Below are 14,803 nucleotides of genomic sequence, written 5' to 3' on the forward strand. Positions count from 1 at the left end.
GGGAAGAGGTTCATTCTTGTCTCACATGCGAGGAGAAATTCTAGCCCAGGACTTTGTGGACACTGTCACACTGTCTAGGAAAGGCAGAAGTTTTTTAACATTCTTTTTAACATTAATACTGTTTCCCACAGCATTCCCCTGGAGAAACTGGCTGCTTATAACTTGGACAGGTGTACTCTTCACTGGGTAAAAAACTGGCTGGAAGGCCAGGTCCAAAGAGTTTTGGTGAATGGAGTTAAATCCATTTGGTTGCCCGTCACAAGTGGTGTTCCCCAGGGCTGGTTGTGTTTAATATCTTTATCAATGATCTGGACGAGAGGATTGAGCGCACCCTCAGTAAGTTTGCAGGTAACACCAAGTTGGGTGGAAGTGTTGACCTGCTTGAAGGTAGGATGGCTTTACAGAGGAATCTGGACAGGCTGGATCGATGGGCTGGGGCCAGCTGTATGAGGTTCAACAAGGCCAAGTGCCAGGTCCTGCACTTGGGTCACAACAACCCCATGCAGCGCTACAGGCTTGAGGAAGAGTGGCTGGAGAACTGCCCGGCGGAAAAGGACATGGGGGTATCGGTCAACTGATGGCTGAATATAAGCCAGCAGTGTGCCAAGGTGGCCAAGAAGGTCAACAGCATCCTGGCCTGTATCAGGAATAGTGTGGCCAGCAGGACTAGGGAAGTGATCGTCCCCATGTACTTGGCACTGATGAGGCCTCACCTTGAGTACTGTGTCCAGTTTTGGGCTCCTCACTACAGGAAGGACATTGAGGTACTAGAGCATGTTCAGAGAAGGGCAATGAAGCTGGTGGGGGGTCTAGAGCACAAGTCTTATGAGGAGCATCTGAGGGAGCTGGGGTTGTTCAGCCTGAAGAAAAGGAGGCTGAGGGGAGACCTTATCACTCTTTACAACTACCTGAAAGGAGGTTGGAGCAAGGCTGGTGTTCATCTCTTCTCCCATGTAACAAGTGATAGGACAAGAGGAAATGGCCTCAAGTTGCACCAGGGGAGGTTTAGATCGGATATTAGGAAAAATTTCTTCCCTGAAAGGGTTATCAAGCGTTGGAACAGGTTGCCCAGGGAAGTGGTTGAGTCACCATCCCTGGAGGTACTTAAAAGACGTGCAGACGTGGCACTTAGGGACATGGTTTAGTGGTGGACTTGACAGTGCTAGGTTAACAGTTGGACTTGATGCTCTTAAAGGTCTTTTCCAATCTAAATTATTTTATGATTCTATAATTCATGTTAACTAGATACAGCCTCAGATGGTGATTCCCAGTCCACCCAGAGCTTTTCAACATCCCCTCTCCCCAGATGGATATTTCTGCTTCTGCATTGCCAACCATCAGCAAACCATACAGCCTTGCTATTGGCAATGTGGCTGGCACTATTTGATCAGCAACAAAATTATAACATTGAAAGGTTTGTCATGACTGGAAATGAGTCAGTTGGGAAATAACATTTTCAGGTGGACGCAGAAATCAGCTAAGTGTTTGCAGGTCTGGGGAAAAGATGACTCCTCTAACTGTGGTGAGTGCCACATGCCAAGCAGAGACATGGAGCCAGACTGAACGGCTCTTCTGCGACTGTTTAAGTGAAAGTGCATAAGTAGTTGTCGCTAAATTCCCCTTCCTGATACAGGGTGCAGACACATTTGCACCCTTGACACCCAGAGGACATGGTCCACAACCTCCCCACAAGTGGCTCACTGTGGCTTGTGTTCCTAGGGCAAGCAAACATCCACACAGGGCACCATTGTAGCCCAAAGGATTAAATACTATTTTGGGTGGTTACTTCAGACCAAGATATTGAAAATAATGTGATGGCCATGTTGCACCAAGGCAATTTTTATACAACATGAAACTGAGGCTATGCATCGTATGCCTTGGGATGTAGCATGCATGTGAGCATACATGGATGGCTGTTTGTTGTTTGAACGTGTAGAGGTACCAAAGGAGTTGGTATTCTTTGGTATTATTGTATTGGTATTGTATTGGTATATTGTATTGGTAGTACTGGTATTATTCTCTGAGTACAGAAAGGCACCAGATAGCAGGCATGGGCTTTTCTAAAGAAATCAGACAATATCGCCACATTGAGCTGCTGGAAGGAAAGACTGGCCTTCTCCAAGCAGCAATCTTTTCAGAGGTCCCCAGCATCACAGCGCATCTCTGTGCAGTGGCCCGTGATCTGGCCCATAACTCAAGTATGTCTGAATCAATGTGACTGCAAAAACTTGAGCAGGAGAGGTTTTTTTCCTTTTTCGTGTGAAGGAGAACAAAGGTGCCGAATTTTGTTGAGAAACTGTATTGACATTTCTAAAAGGTATTTCATATCCCTTGGACATTTATGAAGGCACATAGTAATACTCATTTGTATTCAAACGGATTGAAGTGGATATATGTGAGGTGAAAGCATGTGACTGAAAGTTTCTGCTTGAAGGAGACTTCACAGACGGAGCCTTGACTTTACCAATTCACTCCCCCCTCCTTCTCTTCACCCTAAGCAGCCCAAGTGTGCCACTCTGCAAGGCATATTGTAAATTCTGGCTTTGATTCATTGATAGTCTCAGCAGCTCAAGGCAGCTGCAAACCCAGTTTACCTGCCCAGTTAAAGTGGTTTTATGGTTGCTGTATACCTCTGAAGATTTGCGAGCCAGCAATGTGTACCACTAAATCAACCTTTGTCAGTTTTACCAGGCTTTTTGAGAGAATAACAAGGAGGATACTATTGCTTTACTTCCTAACCTTTGGTGTTTTCAAGAGCCTTCTGTCATTCTGAAGTTGTGCCCAAATGCTTGAGATCTAATGCAGGATTTATTACTCCTCTTTATTGTTCGGATTCTGTTTTGTGGTTTATTAAAGTCCATTGAGTTTGAAACAGTCACCTGTGTATAAATCAAGCTATACAAATAAACCACCTTCTACCAGAGGAACATAGTATCTAGGGTTTGTCCACAAGGGAAAATGTTCTGATATAAGTGTGAATGTCAACTGGAAACATAGTGGCTGACGTACCTCCAGTGTTTGAATGGATGCTCCCATTCTGTGCTGAGCGCTTCCTCATGTCTCAGCTTAGTTTGACTTGGAAGCAGATTAAGATAAAAAAGCACTCAGGGGATATCAAGACTTTTTCCAGACTAAGCCTGAGCCAGTGGGAGCCAGGGATGTGGAACGGGGAGGGTGTGGAAGAGCTCTTCTGTTGCAGCCCTGGCCAGGTTGTTTCCTCCAGATCCACTGTTTGCACATGGTCCATTTCCCAAATACCTTCTCGTCCTTACTGGTACCTCTGCATGTGAAGCTGATTTTCTTGGGAAGCGGATTTTCTTCTCTTGATGTTTGAATACACAGGCACAGCCTGTGTCTTCTCTAAACACCCACAGCCAGCAAAAGCAGGGAGCTGGAAAGCAAGGAAAATAAAATCAGTGTATTTGGTTTGCGTGGAAAGGTTTTGGTAGCAGGGTGGCTACAGGGGTGGCTTCATAAGAAGCTGCCAGAAACTTCCCCTATGTTCAATAGAGCCAATGCCAACTGGCTTCAAGATGAACTTACAACTGGCCAAGGCCAAGCCCATCAGCAACAGTGGTTGCGCTTCTGGGATAACATATTTAAGAAGGGGGGAAAAAAACCATACAAGGGCAACTGCAGCCAGAGAGAGGATTGAGAATATGTGAGAGTAACAACTCACCAAGGTCAGTGAACAAGGAAGGGAAGGAAGGGAAGGAAGGGGAGGAGGGGTAGGAGGAGGTGCTCCAGGCACCCAAGCAGATTCCCCTGCAGCCCATGGTGAAGAACATGGTGAGGCAGGATATCCCCCTGCAAATAATGGAGGTTAACAGTGGAGCAGATATCCACCTGCAGCCCATCGAGGTTAATGGTGGAGCAGATATCCACCTGCAGCCCTGCTGTAGCAGGTGGATGCCTGAAGGAGGCTGTGACCCTGTGGGAAGCCCACGCTGGAGCAGGTTTGCTGGCAGGACTTGTGACTCTGTGGGGGACCCATGTTGGAGCAGTCTGTTCCTGAAGGACTGCACCCAGTGGAAGGGGCCTATGCTGGAGCAGTTTTTGAACTGCAGCCCATGGGAAGGACTCACATTAAAGAAGGTTGTGGAGGACTGTCTCCTGTGGGAGGGACCCCAGGCTGGAGCAGAGGAAGAGTGTGAGGAGTCCTTCCCCTGAGGAGGAAGGAGCAGCAGAGACAACGTGTGATGAACTGACCACAACCCCCATTCCCCGTCCCCCTGCGCCGCTCACGGGGAGGAGGTAGAGAAATCGGGACTGAAGTTAAGCCTGGGAAGAAGGGAGGGGCGGGGGGAAGAAGTTTTTAAAATTTGGTTTTATTTTCTCATTATCCTACTCTGATTTAATTGGTAATAAATTAAATTAATTTCCCCGAGTTGAGTCTGTCTTGCCTGCCACAGTAATTGCTGAGCGATCTCCCTGTCCTTATCTTGACCCACGAGCTTTTCGTTGTATTTTTTCTCCCCTGTGCAGCTGAGGAGGGGGAGAGACAGAGTGACTTTGGTGGGCACCTGGTGTCCAGCCAGGGTCAACCCACCACAATCAGCAAGAAATTACACATCTCAATCATCAAGGAGAAATAGATCGGTCAGCTTTGATCTTTAAAGAATGAATTGGGTTGGCTGGATGAGGGGAGGGCCGTAGATGTCATCTACCTTGACCTTAGCAAGGCTTTTGACACTGTCTCCCATAACATCCTCATTAGGAAGCTGAGGAAGTATGGGCTAGATGAGGTGACAGTGAGGTGGATCGAGAGCTGGCTGAGTGACAGAACTCAGAGGGTTGTGATCAGCAGCACAGAGTCCAGTTGGAGGCCTGTAACCAGTGGTGTCCCTCAGGGGTCAATACTTGGTCCAATTTTGTTCAATATATTCATTAATGACTTAGATGAGGGGACAGAGTGTATCCTCAGCAAGTTTGCTGATGATACCAAGCTGGGAGGGGTGGCCAACGCTCCAGAGGGCCGTGCTGCCATCCAGCGTGACCTGGACAGGCTGGAGAGCTGGGCAGAGAAGAACCAAATGAGGTTCAACAAAAGCAAGTGTAAGGTCCTGCACCTGGGAAGGAAGAATGCTAAGCACCAGTATAGGTCAGGGGCGGACCTGCTGGGAAGCAGCTCTGAGGAGAAGGACCTGGGGGTCCTAGTAGACAGCAAATTATCCATGAGCCAGCAGTGTGCCCTTGTCGCCAAGAAGGCCAATGGCATCCTGGGCTGCATAGGGAAGACTGTGGCCAGTAGGTCGAGGGAGGTCATTCTCCCCCTCTACTCTGCACTGGTGAGGCCACAACTGGAGTACTGTGTCCAGTTTTGGGCTCCCCAGTTCAAGAGGGACAGGGAACTGCTGGAGCGAGTCCAGCGTAGGGCAACTAAGATGATTGAGGGACTGGAGCACCTCCCTTATGAGGAAAGGCTGAGAGAGCTGGGACTCTTTAGCCTGGAGAAGAGAAGGTTGAGGGGGGACCTGATTAATGTTTACAAGTATCTAAAGGGTGGGTTTAAGGAGGACGGAGCCAGGCTCTTTTCAATGGTTCCCAGCGACAGGACAAGGGGCAATGGGCACAAGTTGGAACATAGGAAGTTCCGTTCAAATACACGGAAAAACTTCTTTACGGTGAGGGTGACAGAGCACTGGAACAGGCTGCCCAGGGAGGTTGTGGAGTCCCCTACTCTGGAGACTTTCAAGACCCGCCTGAATGCAGCCCTGAGGGATGTGCTTTAGGCAATCCTGCTCTAGCAGGGGAGTTGGACTAGATGATCTCTAGAGGTCCCTTCCAGCTCTGAAGATTCCGTGATTCCGTGAATTCAGTCAGCTGCGATAACGCTAACACAGCTTAGGCCAGGGCTTTTTGTTATGTGTCTACAGGACAAGCTTGATCTTGACCAAACCCGAGTGACCTGTGGGTGACATTCTTGGCCATGTGTGATGCTTCCTAAAAATCCCATCAAAATAGCAGATGTGGGTTGCACATGGAAGCTCCTTTACTTACAGTTTAAGCATGACTGCCTTTGAATTTAGTCCCTGTGCCCTTGCTGGGATTTGCTATCCTCATGCTACAGAAGCTACCTGTTGAAGAGGGACAAACTCTGTTCCTTTGGGGAGGGGAGCAACAAGTTTAGTCCCTGCAGAGATATGAAAAGAGGGAACTGTCCTGGAAGTTAACTTATTCCATGCAGGAATACCACAATATCATTTGTGGGATCCCCTGTGTCAGCTGAACTGGGGCGTACACAAAATCAGGTTACAGCTGTCCATATTCTCTACTACCAAACCGTGGTACCTCTGGTATTTTCAAATTGTATACAGGCCAGTTACCCCCGGCTGTAGGGGAAAGATGTATTAAACGGTCGTTCAGAAAAACTTACACGACCAGCAGTGCCTGCTACAGCTCTGCTGTGAACAGCACTTAGATAAAAGAATGACAAGGAAATGTGGAAACTCCAGCTATGAAGCTCACTTCCATTTTTTAAAGCCAGAAATCTGGATCCAGCTGCCAGTCTACAGAAGCTGCTAACAACAAAACAAAGCAGGTGGGGAATTTGCTGCCCTTGTATTTCGGCTGAGGAGTTGCAACTGACTTTGGCCTTTTACTTGAAAAAGCTTGCAATTACGCTAAAATTTTCCTCTTTCTAGTGCTGCTGCCTCTCCTCCCATGCCTCCTGATGCAGCTGAGCCATGAGGTCTGTCGTAATGAAAGGCATCTTTTTACTCTGTCAACAGCATTGTTTATTTTATCTCTGCAGCTCACACTAGGTCTTTGAATTAAACGAAAAAACAGCCCTGCTGTTATCGGTACAGGGCAGAACCGGACGGGAAATGTGGTATTGCTCTGACTAGTGCTGTGTCTTCCTGCAGCTGAAGTGTAATGCTGGGAAGTACTGGGTGCCCTCAGTATCATCCAAACTCATCCAAAAAAAAAAAAAAAAAAGAAAAGGAACTTCAAAGCACTCCCCATTTGCCTGGAGGTGTTCGGCACCCCAGATTGCTCAGCTGTGGCTAGGCAATGTGGCTCCTGCAGGCATCCTCATCCTCCGCGCTGTCAGTCGGACTGACTCAGACGTTTTTAGGCAGCAGCTTTCCTGGAGTCACTGGAGGTTCCCATCAGCTGGACCCAGGAGCCGCCACACACTGCATGAGTTCGCACTTCACCCACTGGCTTCTCATAGCCCAAGTTCAAGCATTTAGGGTTCATGCGCCAGAAACAGAAAGGACAATACCACAGGCTCTCCACCAGCTTCTGCCTTGGGCAGATAAGAACACCACTTTTGTAAATTGGCCTGAGGCATTGCCATGACTCAGTTCAAAGCTGTGCAGATAAAATGAGCTACAATGTTAGAAAAATAAAGAGCTTCGTAAAAGCTCCAGAAGCATGAAAAGAATGGAACATTTGAAGAGAATAATAGTCTAATTTTATTATTATTGTTATCATTACTGTTTTGTACTGTGCCTGGACTCCAGAGTCTCCCTCTAGGACGAGAGCTGTTATACTGGCCACTGGCAATGTGTGAAATGAAGAGACAGCCGGTGCTTTCAGAGGGCTCCCAGTCTAAGTGCCAGAGTGGGAAGAAGGGAAAGGAAGGGAGGTAGAGGGAGGTACCATTGAAATGCTGATGTTGAGAAGATGAGTTTCAAGACTCATCTGTGAAGCACTAAGGAGATTCTTGGGCACACAGGGGACAAGGTAGTGCACAGCATCATCCTCACATCATAAGAAATTCTTCTGTAATTAATCTTTTCTTCCTCAGAAGCCAAATACAGCATCTGGGATTTCTGTTCAAAGATGCAAAGGGGACTGAAGCTCCCAGATTATGTTAACTTTCCACAGGAGTCAGACTCCCAGCTGCTTTTATCCAAACAGGGCTGCATTGTCGCTCCCTGCTTCACAACACCACTTTTGCTGTCTTCACAGCACATCATCCCTTTCGCTGGCTGCACATTGCCTCTCTTGGAGAGACAGCATGCATTTAGGGGGAGGGGACAAATACTGAAAAAAACCCAAACAACCAAAGAAACAGCAGCTGTTTGATTTTCCCCAGACACTAGCAGCGTTTGCAGAAGTCCCTGAGGAAATGGCTGAGTGGGCTTGAATCAGACAGAGCAGTCCAAGGAGAAAGGACTTCATCACCTGGCCTCACCATTCATGACAGGGCAAGGATGCAGCACATGCTCCAGGGGAAGATAAAAATTGCACGTCTGACATTGCCTTCAAGGCTGTGTATTGAGAGGGCACCTGTAGCAGTTGGCAATACCGTGAAAGGGACCTTTACAGTCCCTCAGGGTGAACCACATCTCAGTCTGCCTCATACCGGTGTCTCTCAGTGCTTAATTTGTCCCCATCATTCCTCTGGTCGTTGCCATGGAAAGTTTTTTTAGCATTTAGACTGTGTCAACCGTATGGAGATTGCAGAAAGAAAAGAAAAAGACCCAATGAAAGATTACTCTCAGATCTACGATAAAAAATTATCTTTCCTCCTCAAATCAGTATTTCACAGCCTAGTTAGAAACCAGTACCTAGGTTTCTAAGTTAGATTAAAAGTTAAACTTTTAATCCTCTTATAAAAACTAGCCTGAGACCAATCTTAAGCCACCGCAGAATAGAAAGACACGGTATCATCCTTATCATAATTAATAAAAGCCTTTGCCAAGGTGTCAGGAACCAAGGGGCAGGTCTGGACATCTTTACAGGGGGTCCAAGATCCAAGAATGTAAGGAGTCATGTTTTTGTGTCATGGGACAGTTGGGTGGAAGCAAATGTGTTCTACCTGTGGCTGAGTTTTCTTTGAAGGAGAAAGGGAATTCAGATTAGAGCAACTGCAAAATGCCGTGTAACACCAGTGCTGCTCTTCCCCTGCCCTTCTTTGCTGGGATCCTGTAAAGGTGGTGGCAGCACAAATGCCTGGCAGACCACAGCTCAGGCCCTGAAATTTATCATCTGCAAGACCAATGTTTCACACAGCACCTTTTCTTAGTGTAGCCCCAGTAAAATATCACAAAAACAGGACTATCTTCATGCTGCTGCTGAAACATGAGATGCAATATTTTTCCTTCCTCTGTGTAAATTCAGTTTGCTTTGGGATGTCTATCAATTGTGGCTCTATCTGTTAGTGTTCATTTGTGTCCTAGAATGGTTTGGGTTGGAAGGGACCTTAAAAATCATCCAGTTCCACCCCCCCTGCCATGGGCAGGGACACCTCCCACTAGACCAGGCTGCTCAAAGCCCCGTCCAGCCTGGCCTTGAACACTTCCAGGGAAGTGGTATCCATTTATTCTTTGAGAAATGATCTCTGTAAAGCTAAGAGCGTTTTGTTTATTTTTTCTTGGAGATTGGAAATGGTGGGGTTTATTACTGTGTTTAACCTGTTTTTTCTCTAATCCACCTTCAGGTATCTCCATGCCTATACCTGTCTTTGGACTACAAGATGACTCCAAAGTGTTTAAGAAAGACAGCTGCTTACTTGTGGATGACAATTTTGTCCTAGTAGGCTCTTTTGTGGCATTCTTCATCCCTCTAACCATCATGGTGGTCACCTACTTTTTAACTATCAAGTCACTGCAGAAGGAAGCTATGCTATGCGTGAATGACATTGGCCCAAAAACCAAATTTGCTTCATTTAGCTTCCTCCCTCAGAGTTCCCTGTCCTCAGAGAAACTCTTTCAGCGCTCTTTGAACAGAGAGGTGGGGACTTCTGGGAGGAGAACCATGCAATCCATCAGCAACGAACAGAAGGCTTCCAAGGTTCTTGGCATTGTCTTCTTTCTGTTTGTTGTGATGTGGTGCCCGTTTTTCATCACCAATGTGATGGCTGTAATTTGCAAGGAGTCATGCAATCAAGAAGTCATTGGAGGACTACTTAACGTATTCGTTTGGATTGGCTACCTTTCTTCGGCTGTCAACCCACTCGTATATACGTTGTTCAACAAAACCTACCGCTCAGCTTTCTCTCGTTACATTCAGTGTCGCTACAAGGAGGAGAAGAAACCTTTCCAGCTGATTTTAGTGAACACTATCCCAGCACTTGCGTATAACTCCAGCCAGCTCCAGCTAGCACAAATGAAGAGTTTAAAAAAAGAGGCAAAAATGATGGCTAAGGATTATTCGATGGTCACGATAGGAATACATCATTTGGATGGTACCTCTAAGGGAAGTATCAGCCCAGCGAACGAAAAGGTTAGCGGTGTGTGACAGTTGGCAGCTGCCATGACAACCACCGTGTGCACACTGAAAATTTCACCTGGCGGCGAGAAGCTCTGATAGCTTAGGAAAATCAGCCCTGTTCAAGAGACCCTCCAATAACATCACATACTCCTCATATTATCCTGTAGAGGAAAAGCAGGGTGGAAATGATATCAAATGTGCAATTTTTTTTCATACAGTACTTTGGCTGTTTTAAGCACAGGCTTTATTAAACTTATTTTTTTAATCTTCTAAAGGATATATTTCTTAAAGAAAAAAAAATGCAATTTCTGGTATTATAACATGGGCTGTGAAGAAACCTACGCATTTCTTTTCTCTTTGCAAATGAAAGCTAAGCTGTCCTTTGATGTCCTCGCAGAATAGGCTCCAGCTAGTTTGTCTTGCAACAATGGAATTTTATCATTAACTGAATGAGCACTTTATGGAATTTTAAATAAAATGATGCTTAATTTGCTAATATATATTTAAAATAAATTTTGAAGTATTAAAGAAAAATCTATTTAAACCTGTATAGATGAATTATATGGACATTTTGGTAACAGTGTTTTTATGGCTATTTTTTTCTTCTGAGTGACCGTTCTGAAATGTTACCGGGCTTTTCTGCCATTTGTTCTATAGTTCAAATTAGCAGTCTTCAAAGGTAAATTATACTTGAATGATCCTTTGTTTCTACCACCGCTCATAATCTTTATTTCATGTCTTGTACTTTATTTCCATTCAAAAAGTTTCATCTGTTCAGCTTAAAACTTGAAAGTAATTTTTTCAAAAGTAATTATTGGGCTTGATTCCCTGCTCCTTCCCACTGGTGTTGACAGAAATGCGAAGAGAGAAGAGAGGAAAATCAGGCACAACATTGCTAAATAATTTCAGGAACGATTCCACATCCATGCCAAAACTGTGGAAATTTTGCATGAGTAAAGCCTGCAGTAAAAGGTTGCAGCGGATCCTCTCTCACCATTTCTCTTTGGTTAAAAAGGCCATTACGAAGATGTCCTTCTGGTTTCGTTTTAGGGCTGGTAGAGCCAGAATTATTAGAAAACTATTACTTGTTCATAATTGTTTTCCCTGGTTTCACCGTTTTGCTGTTATGATAGATTGCTCAGGAACGGTAGGTAGCTTGCACTATTGGGACTCAGCCTTAATGAAATATGTATGGGCAAACGGGGCCCACTTGAAAAATAACAGGACTTATAAGCGGCACTGTATTTCACCTGCATAGCTCCAAGGGCAGAATACATTACATAAAGAACATCAAATATATTGCTTGACAGAAACGCCTCGTCATGAAACTATTTCCTTTCGGGCACCACAGACAATTTCACTGAAGCCAGTGGGTGTCTGCTGGAGAGCAGAAATACAAATGTTGCATCCACCTGCAAAACCTAAATCCAAGCATTTGACTCGTTCCATGAATTTTGCAGCCATAATTATCAGAAGCAGGATGCATTCCAGTTTCAGATCCTGTCCGCTCTGAAATAAACACTGCCTACCCAGAAGCCAAACTCCAATGCCTTCATCAGTCCTTCTCTTGAAGTTGTTCGATTTTCACAGAACAATTACATTTCGGCTAAGGCAAAGAAAGAAGGAGAGAGACAGAGGGAACCTGAATCTGATTCAAGCCTATCAGCTGAGGATTTTTGAAAGGGGAAGACTTTTAGCTTAAAATACAGATCTATGGTAGAAGAAGACTTAAAACTTGGCTGAGTATTTGGCTGATTTCCAAGAAACTGCTTTTATTGTTCTCTTGGCAGCCTGATAACTAAATCTGGCAGTTTTATGAGCTGTTTCCTCCAACATGGGGTAGGTCAGAGCCACCATGCACAGGTCACATAGGAGCTCTGTGTCCACATGGTGACATTGACTCACCACAGCCCTCAGTCTCCACGCTTGGCTCAAAGTGTCATGCTGTCATCCATCAGCTTGTGACCATTAATGGTTTTCTCCCCAAAACTGGGAATTTAGGATCACCTGATAGATCAAGCGGTATAAATGCTGTACTGACCGAGGTGGTTTATATGGTCTCTCTGTCTCTGGGTACACCTGATCACCACAACCAAACTGAACAGCTTCAGCAGAAGGAAAAATGAACTCGTTACTCCTGCCTCCTTATGCACACCCTGCTCCCACACTGCACTGTGTGAGGAGTGCCATACGGAAGGGATTTCAGGGGGAACCTGCTAAATGCAGCTGAGCATGAGGACCACCATAATAGTAGGTGGGAGCAGTGACTTCCCACTGTTTCCTGACGTGTTTGATATAGACCCTGAATCAGGGGGTTTGAGCTAAGGACAACAGCCAACTTGTATCACACAGGCCAGCCAGGCAAGGGATGGAGCACTGATGGAGCACAAGTGGTCCAGGGCATCCCATGAAACAGGGTATTCAGGTACCTCCCTGTCTTCAGATGTCTCCCCTTCATGACTGGAGTGGTTTTCAGGATTCACCCTTGGGAACAGGCACCCCAGGGAAGAAATAGGCAGTAATAAAAGCAAAAGTCTTTCATAAGTAGAGGCCTGAGGCTCAGGATCTGCCACCAAACCAGATTGCCTTCATATGATGAATACTGACACGGGATCGAAGATCTCTAACCCTGTGTGTAAGGGGAAAGGGAACACAGGTGCTTCCACAAGTGGAGGGAATTGACATGTTTTGTGTAATTTGTGCCCATCTTGATGCAAGCGTCTCTAGCCTTGCAAGAGAAAGAAGCAGACGCGGTGGACAGCTCGGGTCCTATTGCCCATGTGTGCCAGGGAGCAGAGCATACCGTACAACGTATACATGTATGACGTATTCTCCAAAGCTCAATTCCTCCCAAAACTCCTGAGTTTCTGGTCTCCTTCACTAGCTCCCACTTGACAAACTGGTACTGAGCATTTAACGTTCACTGCTTGTGCTCTCTGCCTACTGTCTGCTTTTCGCCCACGTGGCAGAGCAAATCAGCCCCCCCACCCCGCCTCATTTCTCTTTCATTTCACCTTCTGTTCCTCTCTCACAATGTCAAATTGCTCAGGTCGCAAATACTGACGGGGAATGTTTCACTACAAACAGAGAGGGTTTCAATTACTTGCTTGATGTTTCATTAGAAGATGACTGAACAATGATTTTTTTTTCTCCAGCTTATTAAAATAAAACCTATGTTTTGGACCTAAGAGACTTGACAGCGTCTCTTTAATTGACAGCTGGAGGTAACGTAGCACTTATTTTTTGCTTAGAACCAGGGATATCTGATGCCTGACATTTTAATTCTGTGAGCACTCAGATAGGTGGTTTTTTGAGCGATCAGCAGCTTTTGCCTAAGAAGCCTCTCAAAGCCAAGAATGCACAGCAGATAAAGACCAATATCTCCAGCTTTTTATGGACATCCTTGACAGTTTAGCAGGGCCTGATTCTGCCACCTTGCACCGAAACGTTAGTAGATTTTTGTGTGGTTTGCCTTAGTGAGGATGACAGAGTCAGCGCCTGAATTTGTTCTACCCACCATGCCAGATCTGCAGGAGGTCGTTTGTCAGTAGATAGCAATTAAAAGAGTCACTATACTGCTGTCAGATGACAAAGTTCAGCCATTTTAAACCAGAATTTATAGCATTGGGCCTATGCTTGGGACGAACACTACAGTTCAGTATGACTAGCTTCCATCTCGCAAAAAAATGTGTTTTCATCTCGCAAAAAAATGTGAGTGTTCTCATTATGCATCAGGCTGGAATGGAAACTTTTGTAATTTTCCAGGCAAAAAAAAAAAAAGAGAAGACATTCACAGAGACTAGCTCAGAAGTTAGGGCCTTCCCCTGCCTTACAGGAAAAGCATGCTGAGTCAGTCTGTCATATCCGCATCCAAAACACCCACTTTGTCTGAAAAAATGTTTCAATCAACAATTTTTCAAGCAGACCAATGTTTTATTACTGTTAAGACTGCATCTGAGAAATGTCCAAAGACATGAAGCTCACCATGTATCTCCTAAGCTGGTGTGCATACTTTATACACTTCAGGGTAAAAAAAATCCTATGTATCTATCCCATCCAGCCAACCATGCACTGTACTCCTGTAATTATTGCCAAACGCTGAGATGCATTCTATTTTGAATACCTATATGTTTGCTTATGTAAGTACATAGAGAAAAGTTTGCTGTATTTTGTAAATGTTAATGTAAAATGGTGTTCCAACGCTTTATTGTTTTGTCAGATCCCACTGCTAGTAAAGCAGATTAAAATATTTAAATGCCATCCGTTGTTTTATAAACCAGAGGTTCGTCTTAAGTACCTGTTTTCGTTTAGTTTAATTTCTCCCATACGTACCCACAGTACCACGTCTGCTGAAGGCTAAAGTAATTTTAAATATCTTGCTGGCCAAAGAGAAAGAGCGTATTGCAGAATTCAACTATCACAGTAAACTGGTCCAAAATGAGCCGTTGCAATCATTCTCTTTTTCTAAGGACAGACATTCTTCTACTGAAAAGGTAAACTCTTTGGATAAGTACATATAGCTTAAAACATTTCAGTCTCAGGAACAACATATTTGCAATAGTAATAAGCCAATTACATTAATTTCACTAAGAAGTCGCACTATAAGATTAAAATTAATAAGCAGCATAAATAAATA

At 45.0% G+C, this 14,803-nt stretch overlaps 1 protein-coding gene across 2 annotated transcripts in view; it reads left to right on the plus strand.

The window, feature by feature from the left end:
* HTR2A (5-hydroxytryptamine receptor 2A) overlaps positions 1–14,603 on the plus strand; it is a 36,702-nt gene extending 22,099 nt beyond the window's left edge. For both annotated transcript variants that reach the window (XM_063334471.1, XM_063334462.1), the window contains exon 4: positions 9,395–14,603. In XM_063334471.1, coding sequence (XP_063190541.1) covers positions 9,395–10,194 — 800 coding nt within the window. In that variant the 3' untranslated portion in view covers positions 10,195–14,603. The remainder of the gene's footprint in view (positions 1–9,394) is intronic.
* Positions 14,604–14,803: the final 200 nt, after the last annotated feature.

Source organism: Chroicocephalus ridibundus, chromosome 1 (assembly GCF_963924245.1).
Source record: "Chroicocephalus ridibundus chromosome 1, bChrRid1.1, whole genome shotgun sequence".
NCBI lineage: Eukaryota > Metazoa > Chordata > Aves > Charadriiformes > Laridae > Chroicocephalus > Chroicocephalus ridibundus.